Genomic DNA, 23,848 nt, shown 5'->3' with positions numbered 1-23,848 from the left:
TAAATATGTCATCCCACTGTCTTTTGGCTTCCAGATTTTTGGAGAAGAAATCAGCTATAAACCTTATCGAGGATATCTTGTACATGATGAATTGCTTCTTTCTTGCTGCTGTCACAACTCTGTCTTTGTCATTTGACAGTTTTACTGTAATATGTCTTGGCACGGATCTCTTTGAATTTATTCTGCTCAGAGTTTGTTGAGTTCCTTGGATGTATATATTCATGTCTTCTATCATATCTGGGAATTTTTCAGCCCTTATTTCTTCAAATATTGTTTCTACACCTTTCTCTTTTTTTCTGGGATTCCCATTATGCACATGTTAATATGCTTTATTGTATACCAGAGGTCACTTAGGCTCTGTTCATTTTATTAATTCTCTTCTCTTCAGTAAATTTTTTTCTTTATAAAGCCACACCCATGATATATGGAAGGTCCCAGGCTAGAGGTCGAATTGGAGCTGCCACTTCGGGCTTACACTACACTACAGCCACAGCAAGGTGGGATCTGAGCTGCTTCTATGACTATACCACAGCTTGCAGCAATGCTAGATCCTTAACCCATTGAGTGAGGCCAGGGATCAAATCCACATCCTTTTGGACACTGTGTTGGGTTCTTAACCCACTGAGCCACAATGGGAACTCCAGTTTTAATTATTGTACTTTTCATTTCTAAATTTTATATTTGGTTCCTTTTCATTATTTCTGTCTCTTTGATATTCTCCATCTGATGAGACATTGTTTTCCTGGCTCCCTTTAGTTCTTTGTCCATGTTTCCTTTAGCTGTTTAAGCATGTTTAAGATAGATGTTTTAAAGTCTTTTTATAATAATTTCAATGTCTGGGTTTCCTTAAGGAAACTTTCTATCAGTTTTTCTTTTTCCCCTGTGAATGGTCCATACTTTGTCTCTATGCATGTCTTTTTTTAAAAAAAAAACAAAACTGGATATTTTGAATTTTATAATGTGGCAACTCTGGAAGATTTTCCTCCTCCATGCTATTTGTTGTTGTAACTTGTTGTAGGCTGTTGCTTTTTATTTAGTGACATTTCTAAACTATTTCTGTAAAGTTTGTTATCTTTTTCATGTGTGGCACTGAAACCTGTGTTCCATTAACTTAGTTCATCTACTGTTTTGACAAAGTTTGGCTCAAATGCTTGGTGCCAAGGAGAGAAAAAAAGAAAAAGTGTAACTTCCAGTCTTTGCCAGTTGGCTCTGTGTTGGGACACTCCAACACTTAGCCAGGCCATTTACGACTCTGCCTTATCCTTTACTTCTTGCTCATATGAAGCCTGACATTTAGCCAGAAATGAAAGCTTAAGGGTCTTCTCAGGTCTCCTCTGAGCATGTATCCAGACCTGGGCATGCACTTAGGCTTTTCAATTCTCCAGTACACATGGAAGCTTTTAAAATTTCTTATTCCCCATGATCTTATTTTCCAATTTCTTCCTTCCCAGGCTTTTTGAGTTTGTCTTATTATCCCTTCCCACAGGGTACCACATCCAATCCTTTTGACTCTAAATACCTTTAGCAAAAGCCTTCCAAGAGTTGCCCCAGCCCTGGGAACTCTCTGGGTTGGGCAAATCAAAGGTAAGCTTTCATTCTTATCATTGATGGAGCTGCCAGAGTGGAAAAATTTCCACAACTCTTGGGAACAGGTCCATACTTTCTCTAGCACTAGCAACTTGTACCAGGTGTGCAGCTGCCATCTTCATGGCTGCCACCAATCTGGGATGTGAGGAATGATAAGATAAGTGAATGACTGAAAACTCCACAGTATGTTCTTCTTACAATGTAACAGCTTCTTTCTTCCTTAATTTTTCCCCTAGTTGTTATAATTTTTTAAAAAACTAAAGTTCTGCAAAGGTTGTTTTTGACAATTTCTGAAAGTTTATTAGTTGCTTTTGTGGAGTTCTCCCTGGAATTCCCTACTCTACCATTTCCAGTGATGTCAGTCCTGAATTGAAATTATAAATCGACTGCATTTAGTACCTAAATTTAAAATTTATGGATTAAGCATATTTAGTTCAAGTGAAGAAATAGAATGAGTCAGGCAGCTGCTAAAGGCCCAGCTGAATATTCCCCCATAGAAAGTGTGCAATGGTTACTATTTCAATCAATAGGAAGGGCTGGGCTCCTTTTGATAGGTTTAATGCTTTTCCTAACCTATCAAAGCTACTTCTGCTTCATTGGTTAATGTTCTTAAAGTCTATCTGAATCCTCTGCTGGCTCCCCAAACTGAATTTCCCAAAGTTTTCAGAATGACAGAGAAAGATTTTTCCTCCTAAGTTCTCTTCTTAAAATGAGGGGTGGGAAATACTAGGTAGTTACAGTACCTGCTTGGCCCACTGAGTTTGGATTTGAACACCTGAGTCTAGGTAGAGTGAGGGCATGTTTGCTGGCTCTTGACATGAGCTTGAGAATAAAGACTGACTTATGGAAATCGCTCAGAATCTGGGTCCTAATTGCCAAATGGAAAAGAATCTTTTCTACTGTGTGGGGGCGGGGAGAAAGGAGGGGGAAATTTTAGAGAAAAATTAAGAGACAAAAGCATTAGATTTAATGTCCATCTAATATGAAGTCTAAAAGAAGAAAACAGAAGATAAAAAGGAAGAAATAACCAATAAATTTAAATAAAAATTATCTGAGCCAAATAATGTTTTGATTGTTTAGGCTAAAAAAAAATCACTTAATACTGAGAAATACTGAAAAGAGAAACAAACTTAGAGCCATTCTGCTAAAAATTTGTGAATTTCAAAATAAGAATAAAATCCTACAAATTTCTATAGGGAAATAAACTCACTCCTAAAAGAAGTGAGAGTCAAACTGCACTAGATTTCTCATCTGCAAAACTAAATGCAAAAAAAAAAAAAAAAAAAAAAAAAAAAAAAGGAAAATGACCACAAAGTACTGAGAGGAAAAGGTTTAGAACTAAAAATTCTTTTTTTTTTTTTTTTTATTTTCCCACTGTACAGCAAGGGGGTCAGGTTATCCTTACATGTATACATTGCAATTACAGTTTTTCCCCCACTCTTTCTTCTGTTGCAACATGAGTATCTAGACTTAGTTCTCAATGCTATTCAGCAGGATCTCCTTGTAAATCTATTCTAGGTTGTGTCTGATAAGCCCAAGCTCCCGATCCCTCCCACTCCCTCCCCCTCCCATCAGGCAACCACAAGTCTCTTCTCCAAGTCCATGTTTTTCTTTTCTGAGGAGATGTTCATTTGTGCTGGATATTAGATTCCAGTTATAAGTGATATCATATGGTATTTGTCTTTGTCTTTCTGGCTCATTTCACTCAGGATGACATTCTCTAGTTCCATCCATGTTGCTGCAAATGGCATTATGTCATCCTTTTTTATGGCTGAGTAGTATTCCATTGTGTATATATACCACATCTTCCGAATCCAATCATCTGTCGATGGACATTTGGGTTGTTCCCATGTCCTGGCTATTGTGAGTAGTGCTGCAATGAACATGCGGGTGCATGTGTCTCTTTTAAGTAGAGCTTTGTCCGGATAGATGCCCAAGAGTGGGATTGCAGGGTCATATGGAAGAGAACTAAAAATTCTAAACTTACACAAACTTTTATTCAAATGCTAGGTCACAATAAGGTTGCTACTACTGGAAGTAAAATTATTCCAATGGAATATACTCTATATTCAGCCTTTCTTTAAAAATTACTTGAAGATATACTCTTTAAGTTTCATTTCTGGCAATACTGTGAAACATTTATCCTGAAAAACCTACCACTATAAAACACCTAGAAAGGCCAGTTAAGATGTAACAAACATCCTTTTTAATGCATACCTGAGTGTACAAGAAAGTAGAGAGAAATTCCAAAGCCAAAAAATAAAAAAGGAAATATAGACAGGAAAGCAGCAAGATGGGCTGGAGTTACTGAGAGCTGTAGTTGCACTGAAGGTATCTCAGGAAAACCCAAATTTAAACATCTTTAGACTCACACCAAGTAAGGAGTTGAACCTGAGCTTCTTTAATAAAGGTGAGACATTTGAAGAGCTATATTCTCAATGAAGGAGTGGAAAAGAGAAATAATTAAGAATCTTATGGAACCAGAGATTCTCATACTAAGTCAGAGAAAGACAAATACCATACAATGTCACAAATATGTGGAATCTAAAATATGGCACAAATGAACCTATCTAACAAAACAGAAACAAACTCACAGACATAGAAAACAGACTTGTGGAGTTCCCATCGTGGCTCAGTGGTTAATGAATCCGACTAGGAACCATGAGGTTGTGGGTTTGATCCCTGGCTTTGCTCAGTGGGTTAAGGATCCGGTGTTGCCGTGAGCTGTGGTGTAGGTCATAGACGCGGCTTGGATCCTAAGTTGCTGTGGCTCTGGCATAGGCCAGCAGCTACAGCTCTGATTAGACCCCTTGCCTGGGAACCTCCATATGCCGTGGGTGCAGCCCCAGAAAAGGCAAAAAGACCAAAAAAAGAAAAAAGAAAACAGACACGTGGTTGCCAAGGGGGAGGGAGGATGGACTGGAATGGACTGGGAGTTTGGCATTAGTAGATGCAAACTATTACATTTAGAATGGATAATCAGTGAAGTCCTACTGTATACCTCAAGGAACTATGTACAATCTCTTGGGATAGACCATTATAAGAAAAAATATGTATACACACACACAGACACATGTACATGGCTACATCATTTTGCTATACAACAGAAATTGGCACAACACTGTAAATCAACTATACTTTAATAAAAAAGGGAAAAAAGAATCTTAACTATCTTGATCTGGGGTCTAAGTGATAAATGAGTCTTCCTGGAGATTTCTTGTTTTGGCCATACCCATAGCATATGTGAAGTTTCTGGGCCAGGGATCAAACCCACACCACAGCAGTGACCAGAGCCATAGCAGTGATAATGCCAGATCCTTAAACCATTGTGCCATAAAGGGACTTCTCCCTGAAGAATTTTTTTTTTAAGGCTGCACCCGAGGCATATAGAAATTCTCAGGTTAGGAGCTGAAGAGGAGCTTCAGCTGCTGGCCACAGCCACAGCAACGCCAGATCCAAGCTGCAACTCACAGCAATGCCAGATCCTTAATCCACTGAGCGAGGCCAGGGATCAAACTTGCATCCTCATGGATAATAGCCAGGTTTGTAACCCACTGAGCCACAACAGGAACTCCCTAAACATAACTTTTATATGCACCAAGAAACCAAAAACTTCTTGTGACTCACTTTACTGTGGTGCTCTGGAACCCAATCTGCAGTATCTCTAAGGTATGAGCAGAAATATTCTAAGTAACACTATTAATAATAGCTCCACACTGGCAACTACCCAAAAGTCTATCAACAGTAGAAATAATGGAGAAATAAATTATGGAATATTTACACAATGGATACTATACAGCAATAAGGATGAATGGATCACAATTACATAGAATATGGATAAATCTCACAAATACAATGTTGAAGAAAGAAGCCAACAACAAAAGAGTATATAGTGCATGGCTCCATTTATATAAAATTTAAAAACAGTCAAAACTAATGTACAATGTTGGAAACCAGGATAGGGATCAACCTTGGTGAGGGACAGTGACTTGAAGAAGGCATATGGGAGGTTTCTGGGGTGCTGAAAGTGTTTGTTTCTTGATCAGGGTAATGATTACATAGATGTGTTTATTTTGTGAAAAGTTACTGATCTGTATACTTATTATTCTTCATTTTTCTGTATAAATGTTATTTCTGTAATGTGCTTTTTTGAAAAGAAGGTGTGGAGGGCCTAGATGATACTATGGTTGGTGACCTTATGCCACTGACTGAGGAATCTGACAGATATTCCATTTCTTTGCACATAACTTTTAGAAAATAAAGCAAAACAAAAAGGTAATAACTGGTAGAACAGAGTTGAAAGTAAAACTTTCAACTGATAGATACATGGAGAAAGTAGGTGGAAGAAGTGATGTATAGCAAAATACATTTCTTTGGTTGACTAGTCTTTCTTCTTCTGCCTTGATTCTCTATTAAAGTTTAATAATGTTGGGAGTAGTGATAAACTATGATGTTAGATAACACTGAATTTATTGATCACTTTCAAAAAAGAGATTACGGTGCTTTTACTCTGTCTGCACCAATTTCACCTTCTTTAGGAATAAAGCCCACTATCCTGGAATGAGAAGAGACAAGAGAAACTCATTTTAGCTGTTCTTTTCCAAAGGTATCTTCCAACCCCTCCTGTAACACTGACTCAGACAACTACATTGAAGTGAATGATTTGATCACCCAGATACCCTCTAAAGTACAGATACAAGATATTACTATGGAGCTACACTGTCCACTGTGTAATGATTGGTTCCGTGATCCACTGATGCTAACCTGTGGCCACAACTTCTGCCAATCTTGTATCGAGAACTTTTGGAAGCAAGAAGCAAAAGAAACATTCTGTCCTGAGTGTAAGATGCTATGTCAATACAGCAACTGTACATTTAACCTTGTACTGGAGAAGCTGATAGAGAAGATTAAGAAGCTACCCCTACTCAAGGGTCACCCACAGTGCCAAGAGCATGGAGAAAACCTAAAACTGTTCAGTAAGCCAGATGGGAAACTGATATGCTTTCAATGCAAAGATGCTCGGTTGTCTGTGGGGCAATCTAAAGAGTTCCTGCAGATCGCTGATGCTGTCCGTTTCTTCACGGTGGGTGAGCCCTGGGTCTTGAGCAATTCCTTAAGAAAGCTGGGAAAAATCTTTTGTAGCGCTTCTTCTCTCTCCCAATCCCACCCCTTTATTCAAATGATTGTTAGAAAGCTCAGAATGCTCAGAAAATACAATGTATCTTGCTAAGTTATTTCTCTAGAGGTGCTGATCATAGGAAAGCAGTAAAGGAGCATTGATCTATCTACTCCCTCAACCAAGCAAATATTTACATAAATCCTGCCATGACAGCATTCTACTAAACACTGTACAGAATATGGATATTGCTTTTGTTATAAAATCCTGAAATTTAGTCAAGTTTAAATTGAATAAAACAACAGAAGCAATATGAGCTGGTCTATTATTGATAGTTAAATTCTTTTGTCACATTTGTAATCACAAATATTTGGAATTTCAGAGAAGTTTAGAGAAAATTGAAATTGGGGAAGGCATGGTGAAAGAAAGCTTGAAGTGGGAAATCATTTGAATTTGGATGGGCAGAAGGAAGAAATGAGTGTTCTAAGTGAGAACAATGTAAGTAAAAGTATAGATAGAACAGTGTAACTAGAGTAGAAAATGTATAGTTTTATTATCTTCCTCAAACCTTGGTGGTTAGTTAAAAAGAGTATAAAACTAAGTTTTTCTTCTGCTTGTAATTTTCTTCACAATTTTTGGAAGAGATAGGAACTATGATACAGGGGAAAGGAGATTACTGTAGTAAGAGCTTGTTTTTTTCCCTGACACCCTGGGGCTTTGGAGGAGATGTTCTTTAGGGCCTTTCATCTCCCAATTAGCATGGGTTAATTCTATGTGGTATTCCCAGGAGGAGCTTATCATCCATCAGGGCCAACTGGAGGCAACCCTGAAGGAGCTTCAGTCCCTGAGGAACATGCAAAAAGATGCTATTGCTGCTTACAAGGTGAGGAGCAGGGTAGAAGGGTAATGAGATAGAACTGGAATATACCCTCCTTGTAACTTCCGCCACATAAAGGTGGAAACGTACCTTTACATATATTATCGATGCACTAAATGGAACCTGGGCTATAGAAGTAGAAAACAGACACTGTAAGGTGGAAAGAAATATGGCAGTGGAGTAGGTCCCCAATAGTTGATCAACAGAAAGAGCAGACTGACCTTTCCCCTAAATATGCTGATCCTTTTGATGGTAGAGTCACCAGGTGATTGCTGTGGGGTTGTGATCTGTCTGATGTTTCCTACTATCTATGGCAAAATAAGGAATTTATTTTTTTAAAGTCCACTAAAAATTTCTGTGTCCAAAGAAATACTTTTCTTTGGGCTTAAAACGAGGCTACCTCTGAACCAAGTTCTCTTGGATTGCTGGCTTTTCTCATCTTATTTTATCTTTCCTACCTTCCCCAAAACTAAATAAAGCTATTGCTTATACTTTCAACTTCACAGGAGCTCTAGGATGACAATAATGGTTAGAGACTTGGGAAATCAGGTCCTAGGTAGAGGGAATAAATTGGGAGTTCTGTTTCTTCATTAATTATTCTATGAAAGAGAATCTCCTCTGGCATTTGGCATCTGGAAAAAACATGTACAGTGAGAGAAAAGAAGGATAGATGGAAATAATGATGTCTCAAGAAAATCTTGTTCCTATTTGTAAGAGTTCCTAGTTCAGCCATTACAGTCAACATTTATTCATTCAACAAATATTTATTGAGTGGGTCACGCATACAAGACACTATATTCCTACTATGGTGGGAGATAGATGTTAATTAATCCTACAATAACAATAAAATAACAACTGTGATAACTACTACAAATGAAAATATAGTATGAGAGCATATAAATGGAGAACCTAACCTATACTGAGTGTTCTCTGAAGAAGCTACTTATTAAAAATTGAGAATTAAAAGGATAAATATTTTCCTTAGTCTAGTGAACAGGGTGAGGGGAATATGAAGGTTTTGGCCAGAAAGTTCTATGAAGAGGAAAGAGCATATGGAAAAGTCCTGAGACAGGAAGTTAGCTGCTATGTTAAACAGAGAGAAGGCCAAGTAAGCTGGGTCATGGTAAGCAAGATGAGACTGAAGATCAGGCAGATATGGGACTAATCATGTAGATAATATATCATGTGTAGATCATGTTAGGAATTTTGAACTTCATCTTGAGAATAATTAGAAGCCATTAAAGGGTTTAAACAGGACATGGTTCCACTCCATTTTGAAAGCATGTCTGGTGGCCGTGTGGAATATGCGCTAGAGAAAGCCAATAACAAAGATAATGGTTAGAAGAGTGCTACTGCAGAGAACAATGATGGCTTGGACTAGAAAAACAAGAGATATAGCAAGAAATAAATAGCTTCAGTGTATGCTTCCAAGATAAAAATTACCCGCACGTGGTGATTAATTAGATATAAGAGGTAAGTGGTGATATCAAACAGTCAGTTGGATATAGGAATCTGGGGGTCAGAAGCTGGTCTAGACTGAAAATAAGAAGTCCATGTATAGATTGTATTTAAAGTTGTGAGAGGAGAGGCTATTACATAGAGAATGTAGAATGAGAAGGGGAAACAGCCCAGGACAGAATATCAAGTAATCTAATATTTAGGGCTTGGTTAGAGACAGAACCAACAAAACTGAAAAACAGTAGTTAAATAGGTAAAAAGAAAACTGGAAAAGTCTGACCTAGAGGACAGTGAGAGTTTAAGAGTGCAATTAGGAGTTCCCATTGTGGTGTAGCAGAAACAAATCTGACTAGGAACCATGAGGTTGCAGGTTTGATCCCTGGCCTCACTCATGTCTTAAGGATCTGGTGTTGCCATGAGCTGTGGTGTAGGCTGGCAGCTACATCTCTGATTTGGCCCCTAGCCTGGGAACCTCCATACACCGCGGGTGCATCTCTAAAAAGCAAAAAAACAAAACAAAACAAAACAGAGTGCAATTATAATGACTGACCATAGAATAAGCTGGGGAAGAGGGTCACTGGATGGAAGTATTCATTGACACCCAATAATTGTTGCAGTAGGAGTTCCTGAGTAAATAAGCATAAAAAATAAATTTTGGAGGTTTATAATTGCTGGGGATGATAAAATCCTCAGTGTGATTAAGAGAATGAGTAGACGAAGGTAAAAATCACTAGAAATAGGGATGAGGAACTGAGAAGCCAGGATGTCAGATGGCTTGCCCATGAGGATATTGAGGTCACCTAAGAAAAGAGCTTCCTATGTAGCAGTTACCAATTTCAGTGCTTCAGACATTGCCCACCTCTTGCTTCTATACTGTCCTCACAGCAGGAATGGCATCTCTCCCAGTTCTGATTTCTAGAAAAGGACAGTTCTTCCAGCCTCCTTATGGGCCCGTCTAACAGCATCACTTGGTAGATATTGGTTTGTACTTCTGTATAGGAGGGCATTATCATTCTAAAATGCTCGATTAACCCCACAGTCTTATTTAACACAGCATTGGTTACCACCTCTGTACTGCAATAGGAACCTAGAGATGACTTTTTACTATTTTGTGCTGAACTATTAAACTTGCTGGGAAAGACAGAGTAAGTCTCCCAAAGGGCTCCTTTTAGTATAGTGGAATGTTGACAGCCATTTGTATGCTATTTCCTGTTACGGTATTTCCCAAGTTGTGTGAGTATTGGGGGTGTGGGCCCCCATCCCTAAGTGCTAGTATCAGTAATTACCATGGTGATGATCATGGAGGTTTCCAGGAAAACAAGCTACATCTGCAGCAACACATCTCCCTGGAGTTTCTAAAGCTGCATCAGTTCCTGCACAGCAAAGAAAAGGACATTTTAAATGAGCTCCGAGAAGAGGGGAAAGCCTTGAATGAGGAGATGGAACTGAATCTAAGCCACATTCAGGAACAGTGTCTCCTAGCCAAGGAGATGTTGGTGAGCATCCAGGCACGCATGGAACAGCAGAACTCCTTCGACTTTCTCAAAGTGAGATTCCATACCAACATGACTATGGGTACAGTGTTGGGGGGAGGGTTAAAAAGGAAGTAGAAGTGATTTTCCCCTCCAGGCGGGTTTAAAAAAATGATGTGCTTTTAAGATTCCCTGGGAGAAAAGCAAGGAGGCTATTTTTGTCTCATTCTCAGTTGAAAGCTTACTTTCACACTTCTACAAAAGATAATGAAATGCTACTAAAACCAATATGTTTTAATATTTCTCTATAAAGAATGTGAAGCTTTATTTCTCAAAAGTAAGAATGTTGCCACTTAAGCTGTACCTTTTATTGGCTGTCAGCAATCATAAATTGACTTGTCTGAAAAGTTGTTTGCCAGCCTTTGCTCCCTGACGCTTCACCTCTAAAGTGGCATTGGTTACCACCTCAAGCACTCAGAGGCTTAATTAGTCAGAGTAAAGAAATGTGGCCTTCGGGCTAGAATACCTGTTGCATTTTTCTCCTGAGACTATGTGACAGTATAGGTAAAAAATAGTTTAATATTAATTTCTCTTAGAAATTTAGAAAATTTCTAAATTTTATTAATTTTCCTGTGAAATTAGAGCAAAATAAACCAGTTTATCAGGGAATAAGTGAAAGGCATGGACCAGAAAAGGCATACAGAGGGGAGTTCCCTTTGTGGCTCAGCAGTTAACAAACCTGACTAGGATCTACAAGAGGATGTGGGTTCGATCCCTGGCCTCACTCAGTGGGTTAAGGATCCAGCATTTCCGTGAGCTGTGGTGTAGGTTGCAGACACAGCTCGGATCCCGAGTTGCTGTGGCTGTGTCGTAGGCCGGCAGCTGTGGCTCTGATTTGACCCCTAGCCTGGAAACTTGCATATGCTGTGGGTGCTGCCCTAAAAAGCAAAAAAAAAAAAAAAAAAAGAAAGAAAGAAAGAAAGAAAAAGAAAAGGCATACAGAGGAAGAATGGAGTTGGTGGCAATGGGATGGGGACCATCTGCCCAGTATTGCACCATTAAATTCTAGTGGTAGCCAATATCACTAAAGAAATGTGTGGAGTTGATGAATAGGCATCTGATCTTTCTATTTCTCCTTTCCTTTTCTAGGACATCACGCCTCTCTTGGATAGGTAAGTGTTTTCTTGTGCTATTAATACTCTTCCTTCAGTCCCTGGAAGATGTCTAAGAATAAATAATTTATGTCCCCTGCAGCTTGGACCAAGGAATGAGGGTGCTGACACCCAGAGAACTTATCTCCAGAAAGCTGAACCTAGGCCTATTCAAAGGTCCCATCCAATACATGATGTGGAGGGAAATGCAGTCCACTCTTTCTCCAGGTATCAGCGGGTAGTAGCTGTTAGTTCCTGGAGCTCCCAGTTTATGTAATTTATGACTTTGTAAACAGAGTCTGATGTCAGAATTACTTCTCAGCCTATGATTTTGTTTCACTATTCTATCAAATGTGAAAAATCAATATTTTAACCTGCTTTTCAAAAACAGTTATCTAAGTTCCTGGATAAGAGGTTACTATATATATTTGTTGCATGTAATAGGGTCTTTTCAGTTCCTCTTGTGCTTGATGTCCACAACATAGAGTATATCATCTTAGGAGATTATTTAGAATTTTTTTTTTTTAATTTTTAGGGCCACACCTATGGTACATGGAGGGTCCCATGCTAGGGGTCGAATCAGAGCTGTAGCTGCTGGCCTACACCACAGCCACAGCAATGCAGGATCCGAGTCACGTCTGCAACCTATACCACAGCTCACGGCAATGCTGGATCCTTAACCCACTAAGCAAGGCCAGGGATTGAACCTGCATCCTCATGGATGCAAGTCAGATTCGTTTCTGCTGAGCCATGATAGGAACTCCTGTTTAGAAATCTTAAGTGCTTCAAAAGATAGCCAATTATTTCAACAGCTGTGCCTAATAAGAATACTAAGTTTTTGTCATTTTGTAGATACCAAAAGACAGCAGGACAAAAGAACACAAATTACATTTCAAGAACATAAAGTTTTAAATAAATATAATTACAGAAGTAAAGCTCTAAATGAAGTTTTTATGGAAGTCATATAGACTCATTATTGTAATTGTTTGTAGTTACTAATTTAATGAAAATCACAAATCTCTCCCTGCTAATTTTTCCAGGTAACTGACATTGAAACAAATCAGTTTCACTAAGGTATAATTAACACAGAATAAAATGTACAACTTGATGAGTGTGACAAATGTATATACTTAGCTAAACACCTCCAAAATCAAGATATAGAAAATTTCTGTCATCCCCCAAAGTTCCTGCATACTTCTTTGCAGTCAATCCTTTCCTTCTAACCTCAGGCCCTGACACTCATTGATCTACTTTATTTCACTTTAGCTGTCTTTTCTAACATCTCATAAGGTAATGGTAATGGTACCATACCTTATGTAGTCCTTTGTGTCTGGCTTTTTTCACTTGGCAAAATGCGTTTGAGATTCACCTGTGTTGCTGTATGTATCAATAACTGTATTTTATGGATATATACAATTTGCTTATTCATTCAACTGATGGACATTTGAGTAGTTTCTAGCTATTATGAATAAACTTCCCTGAACATTTGTTTACAGATCTTTTTTTTTTTTTCTTTTTTGGCTGCCAATCAGATCTGAGCCACAGTTGCAACCCAGGCAACGCTGGATACTTTAACCAACCCACTGTGCTGGGCTGGGATCAAACCTGCATTCTGGTGCTGCAGCAATACTGTCAATCTTGTTGCACTACAGCGGGAACTCCTGTTTACAAATTTGTGTGTGTGTGTGTCTTTTTAGGGCCACATCCATGGTATATGGAGGTTCCCAGGCTACACCACAGCTCCCGGCAATGCCAGATCCTTAACCCACTGAGCTAGGCCAGGGATCGAATCCACATCCTTACGGATGCTAGTCAGATTCGTTTCCACCGAGCCATGATGGGAACTCCATCCTGTTTACAAATCTTTGTGTTTCAATTTCTTTAGAGTAAATATCTGGTAAGGAGACTGCTAGGTTGTGTGTAGTACCATTTTAATTCTAACCTCCATGAGAGTCCCAGTTTTTTCAAATCCTTGCCAAAACTTGATATTGTTGATCTTTTTGATCTTTTTGATATTTTTTCATCAAAGAAAGTATTTTATTCAAGTTCCCAAAACAAATTTGAGGAGTTATGATGGGTTTAAATTAAAAAAGGCTAAATTAAAAAAGGCTAATTAAAGTTTGGAAATAAAGTTTTCACTTGGTAGACACTGAAATCAATGTATACATTCTAGTCAAAGATCTACCCCATGTGGGAGTTCCCACTGTGGCTCAGAGAAAACAAATCTGACTAGTATCCATGAGGATGCATATTCAATCCCTGGCCTTACTCAGTGCATTAAGGATTTGGTGTTGCCGTGAGCTGTGGTGTAGGTCACTGATGTGGCTCAGATCCTGCATTGTGTGGCTGTGGCATAAGCCAGCAACTACAGCTTCAGTTTGACCCCTAGCCTGGGAACCTCCATATGCTGTGGGTGTGGCCCTAAAAGGACAAAAAACAAAAACAAAAACAAAAACCCAAAAAACTATCCCATGTGGCATTTTCAAGTCTAGCAGACCAAACCCGTTACTGCCTTTGCTGCTCTTGCTTTGCTTTTCCCCTTCCCTTTCTCTCATTTTGCCTTCAGCCTTTATCTTTGCCTCTGGTTTACCCATATGAAGTAATTTCCCTGCTGATTTAGAACTCTTTTTGTTTTTCTTAATCAGTTTTCATTTTCATGTCATCTTTTTCATCTTTCACTACACATTGGGTTTTTCTCTTGACAATGTTTTGGTGCCACCACAGTCGCTATCTCATGAACATCTTTCATTAAAACATGACTATCTACTTTAAGAATACTTTAAGTCAGCTGAGCAGAGCTGGGGCACTTTTTTCTCTTTTCAAGAACCATCTTCTTTTCCACTTACCCTGTAAGCTTTTAGCCATATTTTACCAGAGAAAGCTCAGAAACTCAGAGAGGTCTTTTTGATTTTAACCATTTATTGTATGTATAGTAGCATCTCATTGTGGCTTTGCTTTTTTTCATTTTTGGCTGCCCTGCAGGGTATGGCATTCCTGGGCCAAGGATCAGATCTTAGCTGCAGTTGTGACTTATGCTGCAGCTGCAACAATGCTAGATCCTTTAGCTCACTGTGCCAGTCCAGGGATCAAACTTGCATTCTGGTGCTGTAGAGACAATCCTGTTGCTCCACAGTGGGAACTCCAGGACACAAATTCTTTATCAGACTTATGTTTTTCAAATATTTTCTTTCAGTCTGTGACTTGTTTTTTCATTGTTTTTTTAAACAGGGTCTGTCAAAGAGCAAAAGTGGTTTTTTGTTTGTTTTTAGTTTTTGTTTTTTGGAGCAGGGAAAGGTTAATTACAGGGCCATGCAAGGAAGAGCAAAAGTTTTCAAATCTGACGAAGTCCAACTTAAGAATTTTTTTCTTTTATGTTTTAATCTCTGTGTGTGTTAAGAAATCATTCCTTAACCCAAGGTCACAGATTTTCTTCCTATACATTTTCCTAAAAGTTTTATCAGTTTTAGCTCTTATATTTAGGTCTATTAATCCTGTAGCATATGGTAAGGATAAAGGTCGATTTTTTTCCATATGAATATCCCAACTGTTTCCACATCATTTGTTTAAAAGACTACTCTTTTACCACTGAAATATCTTGGCACCTTTACCAAAAACTAACTCTAAGTCTACTATAAACTTTCTACTCTGTTCCATTGATCTAGATGTCGTTTTTTGTGTTTTGTTTTTTTATTGGCCACACCCATGGCACATGGACATTCCCAGACCAGGGATCGAACCTGCACAACAGGTTCAACCAGAGGCACTACAGTGATAATGCAGGATCCTAAACCTACTGAGCCACACAGGAACTCTTCTCTGTGCTTCAGTTTGAATAGCTTATACTTTCATCTTTCATCTGCACTGTCTAATCTTCCATTAATCCTGCTCAAGATGTTTCTCATTTCAGATAACTTTCTAGAAGTTTCATTTGGGTCTTTTTCTAGCTTCAGTTTCTCTCCTTAACATGTTCATGTTTTTGTCTACATTTTCATGCAAATGGAATATATTTATGATAGCTGTTTTAATGTCTTTTGTGCTAATTTCACCACTGTTGTAATTTCTTTTTTTTTTTTTTTTTTTTTTGTTGTTGTTGCTATTTCTTGGGCTGCTCCCGCGGCATATGGAGGTTCCCAGGCTAGGGGTCGAATCGGAGCTGTAGCCACCGGCCTACGCCAGAGCCACAGCAACGCGGGATCCGAGCCGCGTCTGCAACCTACACCACAGCTCACGGCAACGCCGGATCATTAACCCACTGAGCAAGAGCAGGGACCGAACCCGCAACCTCATAGTTCCTAGTCGGATTCGTTAACCACTGCGCCACGACGGGAACTCCAGGTAGTAAATATTTTCAACTGTGTGGGCTTTTTCTTTGTTGAAACTACTTAACTTGGCCATTGTAGTGAAAAAGCAACTACAATATGTAAATGAACAGCCATTCATGTATTCCAAAAAACTATTTATAAGCCCATATCTGGCCCTGCTGATTGTAGTTTTACTAATTCCACTGTAGGGAATCATTTAACTTAGAATATTTTAATATATTTCCTTTAGTTTTATGTGTATGAGTAAAATATCACCAAAGTTCACTCATTCATTCAGCACACTCTTATAAAGGGCCTACTACATGGTAAGCATTAAGCATTAAGGATATAGAATAAAAGACATAGTTTCTGCTCCCCCAGGAGAGACTAAAAGACTAGAGTCTGTAGCAACCCTCTAGGTGAAAAATTAAGATCTAAGGCAAAGGCCTGGGTATGGGAATGGAAAATAAAGAACAGATTCCAGAAACACAATTCCAAGAGCTGAAATGCACCAGACAGTAATTGGTGGTAAGTGTAAGGTCGGCCGAAAGGATGAGACTCACAGGCATAAAAGACTTTATTAGCAGGGTATACTGCCCGGCTGACTCACCAGGGGGAGGTCAGCAGTCAGCCTGTTCAAGAAGGGAGGTTATATGTGGGTGCCAAGAAAGGGGGTTTCTGTGCAGAAGCTGATTGGCCATTTCTTATGTAAATAGGGTGAAAAGGAACAGACCAATCAGTTTGGGGGAATTGTTAGTAGGATACGAACAGAAGTTTAGATATTCTCCTGGGTAGTGGGGTAGTCTTTAAGATTGGGTCACATGATTTCAGGGAAGATTTAGTCATGTCTTAGTCATGTCTCTCCAGGAGCTAGGCGAGAGCCTAGAGCTAAGTCTTGTTTTCCCGGGATGAACAGTAAGGAATAAAGAAAGGTGATGTCAAGGATGGAAATATAGGAGATGCAGATTCTGGAGGGGTTTGATGAGTTCAGTTTTGGCCATGGTGTGTTGACCTATAGGACAATTAAATGAGTATATTCAAATGGGTAATTATTCTAATTGAAGCTTAGGAGAGAGGCCAGGGCTGAAATAATCAGTATAGAGTGGGGCTAGCTGAAGTTATTGATGTAAGTGAGGTTTCCTAGGGAAAATGAGAGCATATAATCAAGAAAGCATGTTATAGAGGATACCAACAGATAAAAGGCAATGATGCCCCCAAAGAGACTGTAGAATTCTGGCAAGAGAAAAAGAAAACCAGGAAATGAAATCCACATGGAGTCTAAGGAAAAAGAATGTCAAGGAAAAGGGAGTGGTCATTCATGCCAAACGTAAAGTTAATTCAGAAAATGACTGGAGGAGTTCCTATTGTGGTGCAGTGGAAATGAATCTGACCAGGAACCGTGAGGTTGTGGATTTGATCTCTGGCCTTGCTCAGTGGGTTAAGGGTCCGGTGTTGCCATGAGCTGTGGTGTAGGTCGCATATGAGGCTCGGATCTGGCATTGCTGTTGCTGTGGTGCAGGTAGCTATAGCTCTGATTAGACTCCGAGTCTGGGAACCTCCATTTGCCATAGGTGTGGCCCTAAAAAAAAAAAAAAAAAAAAACCAAACTAGAAAAGAGATATTTTTTAAATGACAATTGGTGAATTTGGCAAGGGTAATTTCAAAGAGTGGAATGAAAAGTTATATTTGGAGTTCCCGTTGTGGCGCAGTGGTTAACGAATCTGACTAGGAACCATGAGGTTGCGGGTTTGATCCCTGGCCTTGCTCAGTGGGTTAACGATCCGGCATTGCCGTGAGCTGTGGTGCAGCTCGCAGACGCAGCTCGGATCCCACGTTGCTGTGGCTCTGGCGTAGGCCGGTGGCTACAGCTCCAATTCGACCCCTAGCCTGGGAACCTCCACATGCTGTGGGAGTGGCCCAAGAAATGGCAAAAAGACCCCCCCCCAAAAAAAGGTGTATTATGTAGGGTTTGGTAGAAATTTGGAATGAGGCAGTAGAGAAGTGAATAGATCACCATTTGAGAAGTTTCACTAAGAAGGGAAGATGTATGTGTGGAAGTAAAGACAAAAAAGGACTTTTAAAAATATGCTTAAGGGAAGCAGTCCATAGAAAGGAATAAATCAACAATATAAGAAAGAGAATACTTGGTGGAAGCAGAAAAGAGTGAGGTCTAAGGTAGAGAGAGGTACTGACTTTCCTCAGTTTCCTCCAATACTGGAGAGGAAGTAAAGATGGTACTGGCAGAAACCTGTATCAGATGGAGTTTGCAGTGTGAGTGGGAAGAATTGAGGGATTCCTATAAGATGCACAGATGTTTCTCTGTGAAACAAGAGATGAGGTCTCCTGTCTGGGAGTGAGGAGAAGTGTTGGAATAGGAGTTTGAATGGGGAGTTGAAGGTTTGAAATTGCTATTGTAACTGGAGATGATTTGATTTGGGAAATATAGGAGTTCTGTGTAATGCTGATGGTCATGCACAGAGTGGAAATAATGAATTTGTAGTTTTATCTGTATGCACAGTTCCGTGATTTTCCTCCTGCAGTGGTCAGGAATTGAGATGTTAATTTGGATAGCTGAATAGAGCCAAGGTTGGAGAGTTCCATGGCAGATGCTGCAAAGATAGAAACATAAGAGGATAAAAGTTCAAGGTTATTGACAACAAAACTGTCAACACTAAGCTGTTTAGGGAAGGATTTTAAGCCAGGAAACAGACAGACTAGGATAGTAAAGAAATAGGGGACTAGAGATGTTAATGAAGTCAAGTAATGGTGGTAGGAAGAGATGAGAGTGAGAAAGCTCATAAAGTAAGAGTACAGCATATCTGAGTTGAAAAATTTACAGAATGAATAGTTCTGATAACTACATGATACAGAATATAGTCTTTGATATGGGCAGCTTAAATGTAATGTCAAGGACCTGCAAGAGTAGAAGAGTAGATACAGCCAAGAGTAAAATCACTTGATGGGCTAGATTTGAGGTAAAGGAGTAAGGTTAACCCAAAATGCAAAGGGTATAACCAGGAAGTTTGTACATGATAGCATCAAATAGAGATACAGGGAAATATGAAATGAAATGACAAGAGCCTCTAATGAAGAGTGATTTTTACATGAGGATAAGAAGTAGAGTATGGGTCTGGAAGTGGCCGTGGTAGATACTGGATCTCTAGCACCTGAATTTAGAAAATGAATAGTCTCATGAGCTTCTGAAAGCTGTTTTTTAGTTAGTTTGTTTTTTTTGGAAGAACTAACCAGGTTTATGTTAAATTAAGGGGGTAATGAAAGAGTTCTGTAAACTGAGGACACAGGAGAGTTAATTAGGGAGGTAGTTCTAAAGGGCACAGTGGAAATGGTTGGTGGGAGCAGTAGAAGGATGGGTGAAGGTAGAGGAAGTATAAAACAGAATAGTGAGGATAAGAGTACTGTAAAGAATAAATCATTAGAGAGGTCTACATTCTGGGCATTGGCTAAGGATATCAGGAATATAAGGCATGGTGAAATTAGTTAGTGTCAAGGTTTCAAATGGAACTCTAATTGAAGTTTATTTATTTGTTTAACAAATAGTTACTTTAATATCTAGGAACAGCTCCAAATTTTGAAGATATATGAGGAAACAAAACAGATAAAGTCCCTGCTCTTCTAGAGATTACATTCTAGTGGAAGGAAAAGACAATAAGCAAGTAAATAATTTCACATAATGATAACCATTGTGAAGAAAACAAAGCATGATAAACTCAGTAATTATTCATGATAGAAAATAAAGCAGGATAAGAGTACCAAACAGTGATGGATAGATGAACATGTTATTTTAAATAGATTGGCCAGAGAAAAGCTCTCTGAACAAACAACTCCCTCCCTGTGTTTTATTGTAGACATTTCTAAACATACTGAAAAGTTTAAAGAATTTTACAATGAACAATCCTATACTAACTTAGAATCTATCATTAACATTTTATTGAACCTGCATGAACAAAGGCCTGCATAGTGTGAAGGAATGAACCATACAGGCAAAGAGTGTTTGGGAACAAAGAAAGTATCAAGTCCCTGAAGTAGGAATAAGCTTGATATGTTCAATAAACAGCTAAAAGGCAAAGGCAATTGGGCCAAACTAAATGGAGGGAGCTAGGGTAAGTGGTGAGAGATGAGGTCAAGAGAAGTGGGTAAATCAGGTAGGTCTTATTTACTCTGTAAGGACTCTGGATTTTATCTTGGGTGATGGGAGGCATACAAGTATTCTGAACAGGAGAACTAAGTGATCTTATTCATGCTATGCACAGAATAGGCTGAAGACAGGCAAGACTGGAAAGAGAATAGTTAAAAAGCTATTGTAGTAGTTCTAAGTCAGTGGTGAAAGTTGTTTGTCTATATATTTGGAGTAGGCTTAAAATGTATTTTAAAAGTGGAGCTGGTAGAACTTACTGTTGGACTGAACAGGGCATAAGAAAAAAAGAGGGGACACACAGCTGACTCTTAGGAATATTCAGAGCCAGGGCAGACTGAGCTAGGTGGATATGTCAGAGGCTTAGTATCAGGCTGGGGTTCTAAAGAAAAGTTGACAGGAATTCTTTTCAGTACCTCCAAAGAAATCCTAGTTCTCACATTGGAAAGAGTGACAACCCAAGGTGGATGAGGATTTATGTGAGAGAGAAGATTCAGCCTATATGGGAAAATTTCAGGATTCTTCAAGTCTCCTGTTGGAAAGAAAAAAAAAAATCCTTGGGATGATGGAAAGACTTAGGCTTTTCTCAGATGAGAGAGATGGACTGGTTTGATCTTTTTTTTCCAAGGATAAATAAATCCATTAAAACAAATGTATGCATATTTGTATATGTGTCTATGATGTGAACACGCATAGTTTTTGTATTTCCTTTAGCAAATTTTGTGCCAAGACTCAATTATCTCACATCTAGAATTTGTGTCACTTTGTGCTGCTGATACACTTCCAACCTATCTTCATTTAGAAATTCTTTTTTATACTGCTGCCCATTGATTTGTCTAAATTACCTGTGATGAAGGACCAGTTTTTTAAATCTCAACCTGTCATGTTTATAGAATACAAGTTAATTACTTGAAAAAGTGGAATTAAAAAAAAAGATTACAAAGTACAAGCCCAGTTTTTTAACTAAATCAACTGACATAAAAATTATTCTGTCAGAAGTTCCCTTGTACAGCAGGTTAAGGGTATGGTGTTGTCACTGCCATGGTTAGGGTCGAAGGAACTGGCCCAGGAACTTCCACATACTATGGACAAGGTAAAAAAAAAAAAAAAAAAAAAAAAAAAAATTACTCTGTCAAAGTGTAAGTTTCTTCCTTAGCCTGATATACCAAGTCTTCATAATCAGACCTCTGCCTACCTTTATACCCTTATCTCTTGCCATCATCTGCCATATAACCCTGTGTTTCAGCCTTGCTAAGGTACCTGCAGCTCTTGAAAATATTGTGCACCCTTTTTCTTGTTTGTGTATTTGCTTTCCTTTTGCCTGGAATATCTTTCTCCTTTTTCACCTAGATAATTCTATTTTTACTTTTATATCAGCTTACTTTTTACTTCATCCTAGAAGACCTTTACTTTTACTTGACACTACCCTTAAAATAGATATCCTTCCTTTATGTTCAGCAGTTACTCTCTATATACCTCTATCATAGTATTACACCGTTGTAATTGTTCACATACCCATTTCTCCACAAAGTTTGGGCATTATGAATATAAGATGTATCTGATCTCTGTATTTCCATTACCTAACACAGGAAATGGGCTTACATTTAGACACTTAATAAATGTTTGTTGCATGAACATGTAAATAAGTCATATGTTTCTGAAAAGAAAAAAAAAGTATAAGTTTCTAAGAGCTTACTCTCAATTTCTAAAATATCTTGCCTCAGACTGGTAATTAAACCATTTGTAAACCACATTCTGATTATCAGTAGCATTAAGCATTCAGACCTCAAACGTTTCACTGTCTATTGAACCAAATATAAACTTCTCGCCATGGTCTTAAAAATTCTGTACCAGTTAGCTCAGTCTCACTTGCCTCTAACAAGAAAGCCCTTATCTTCTCTTTAACACAAGGTACCGTTTTTTAACACATTCTGTTTTTGTCTCTGTTTACCCAAAGCATCCTGATACATCTTAAAGATGTTATATCAAAACTGAGGTGCTTATTGCCCTTAGATAACTTTCCTAGGGTCCATTTACCTAATCTTTACCCTTCCAGTATTCATATTTTCTTATATTTATCAGCATAGATTTATGTTATTTGTATTTTTATTAAAGCATATGTTACTTCAGAGTAAAGTCTGATTTTTACCATTGTAAAAATATATAGAATATAGCCACATAGATATCAAAACAATATAAAGTATATAAGTAATAACCTGCTAATCTAAATGTATATGTGCCTAGGGAGATAAAGCACTGGTGTCTATGGGAACCTGCATTCATCCCTTTACCCCCATGCCCTGCTTTCTCTTCTTGTCTTACTAGGCCTGTCTCCATTAACACTGGACCCTAAAACTGCTCACCCAAATCTCGTGCTCTCCAAAAACCGAACCAGTGTGTGGCATGGTGACATTAAGCAGGTAATGCCTGATGATCCAGAGAGGTTTGACTCAAGTGTGGCTGTGCTGGGCTCTAAAGGCTTCACATCTGGAAAATGGTACTGGGAAGTAGAAGTAGCAAAGAAGACAAAATGGACAGTTGGAGTTGTCAGAGAATCCATTCTTCGGAAGGGCAGCTGTCCTCTAACTCCTGAGCAAGGATTCTGGCTTTTACGACTAAGGAACCAAACTGATCTAAAGGCTCTAGATTTGCCTTCTTGCAGTCTGAAACTGAATAACAACCTCAACAAGGTGGGCATATACCTGGATTATGAGGGAGGGCAAGTATCCTTCTACAATGCTAAAACTATGAACCACATTTACACCTTCAGTAGCACTTTCATGGAGAAACTTTATCCCTACTTCTGTCCTTGCCTTAATGATGGCGGAGAGAATAAAGAACCATTGCATATCGTACATCCACAGTAATTTGTCATACTGTTGTATAAATTCGGAGCAATATTAAAGAGGTATTAAAATAGTTTACCAGTCTCGCTGGTTTCTCTTCCCAATTCATGGGGAACTCTAAAATAATGAAAAGAGGATTCACAAATGGAATTTCATACTCAGTGTGCTAAGTGGATTTCACTGGAGCTTTTCAAGATGTAGTTCTAATTCTCAGAGGTCTACTATGACACAGGAGACACTCTCAGGAGTGTGACCATCATAGTAATCTATTATTACTAGGGCAAAATGCAACTTGAGTTTGCAATGCTCAGGAAGCCTGTACAAACTTGTTTAGAAATTCTATCATGCTATCCTTATTCTCCAACATAATTATTCTTAATAGATTCATTTTTAGATGTGTTCCCCTTATCTTTTAACGTAAAAATTTTTTTGTCTCTTTGTCCTTTTAGGGCGGCACCTGCAGCGTATAGGTTTCCAGGCTAGGAGTCTAATCGGAGCTATAGCCACTGGCCTTTGCCACAGCCACAGCAACGCCAGATCCAAGCTGCGTCTTCGACCTATACCATAGCTCATGGCAACGCCAGATCCTTAACCCACTGAGTCCAGGGATTGAACCCGCAATCTCATGCTTCCTAGCCGGATTCGTTTCTGCAGTGCCACGTTGGGAACTCCTAATATAAATTTGCAACACATTTATTTCTAGAACTTGTTACTGTAATTTAAAAAAAAAAAAGGTTTCAGGAGTTCCCATCGTGGCGCAGTGGTTAACGAATCCGACTAGGAACCATGAGGTTGCGGGTTCCATCCCTGCCCTTGCTCAGTGGGTTGACGATCCGGCGTTGCCGTGAGCTGTGGTGTAGGTTGCAGACGCGGCTCAGATCCCGAGT

At 38.8% G+C, this 23,848-nt stretch overlaps 1 protein-coding gene and 1 pseudogene across 2 annotated transcripts; one reads left to right on the top strand and one right to left on the bottom strand.

The window, feature by feature from the left end:
- Nucleotides 10,218-22,990, top strand: TRIM69 (tripartite motif containing 69). Of its 2 annotated transcripts, none has more exons than XM_021096341.1 (4): nucleotides 10,218-10,534; nucleotides 11,660-11,682; nucleotides 11,765-11,889; nucleotides 22,441-22,990. In XM_021096341.1, exons 1-4 carry the CDS (start codon nucleotides 10,220-10,222, stop codon nucleotides 22,980-22,982), a joined length of 1,005 nt encoding a protein of 334 aa, XP_020952000.1. In that variant the 5' UTR covers nucleotides 10,218-10,219; the 3' UTR covers nucleotides 22,983-22,990. The 2 variants fall into 2 exon arrangements, with proteins under 2 accessions (XP_020952000.1, XP_020951998.1); XM_021096339.1 differs by having other exon boundaries at nucleotides 10,218-10,585.
- On the bottom strand, nucleotides 14,107-14,526 carry LOC102162189 (annotated as a pseudogene).

This window comes from Sus scrofa, chromosome 1 (assembly GCF_000003025.6).
Source record: "Sus scrofa isolate TJ Tabasco breed Duroc chromosome 1, Sscrofa11.1, whole genome shotgun sequence".
NCBI classification, from domain to species: Eukaryota; Metazoa; Chordata; class Mammalia; order Artiodactyla; family Suidae; genus Sus; species Sus scrofa.
The sequence above is the reverse complement of the archived record's forward strand: the minus strand, read 5'-3'. Positions and strand labels throughout refer to the sequence as shown.

Excerpts from the sequence above, each read along its gene's own strand:
- TRIM69 (XM_021096339.1), top strand. The coding sequence starts at position 10,220 with ATGTTGACAGCCATTTGTATGCTATTTCCTGTTACGGTATTTCCCAAG. Across the intron at positions 11,683-11,764 it reads ATCACGCCTCTCTTGGATAG|CTTGGACCAAGGAATGAGGG; the intron begins GTAAGTGTTTTC and ends TGTCCCCTGCAG. Across the intron at positions 11,890-22,440 it reads GCAGTCCACTCTTTCTCCAG|GCCTGTCTCCATTAACACTG; the intron begins GTATCAGCGGGT and ends TTGTCTTACTAG.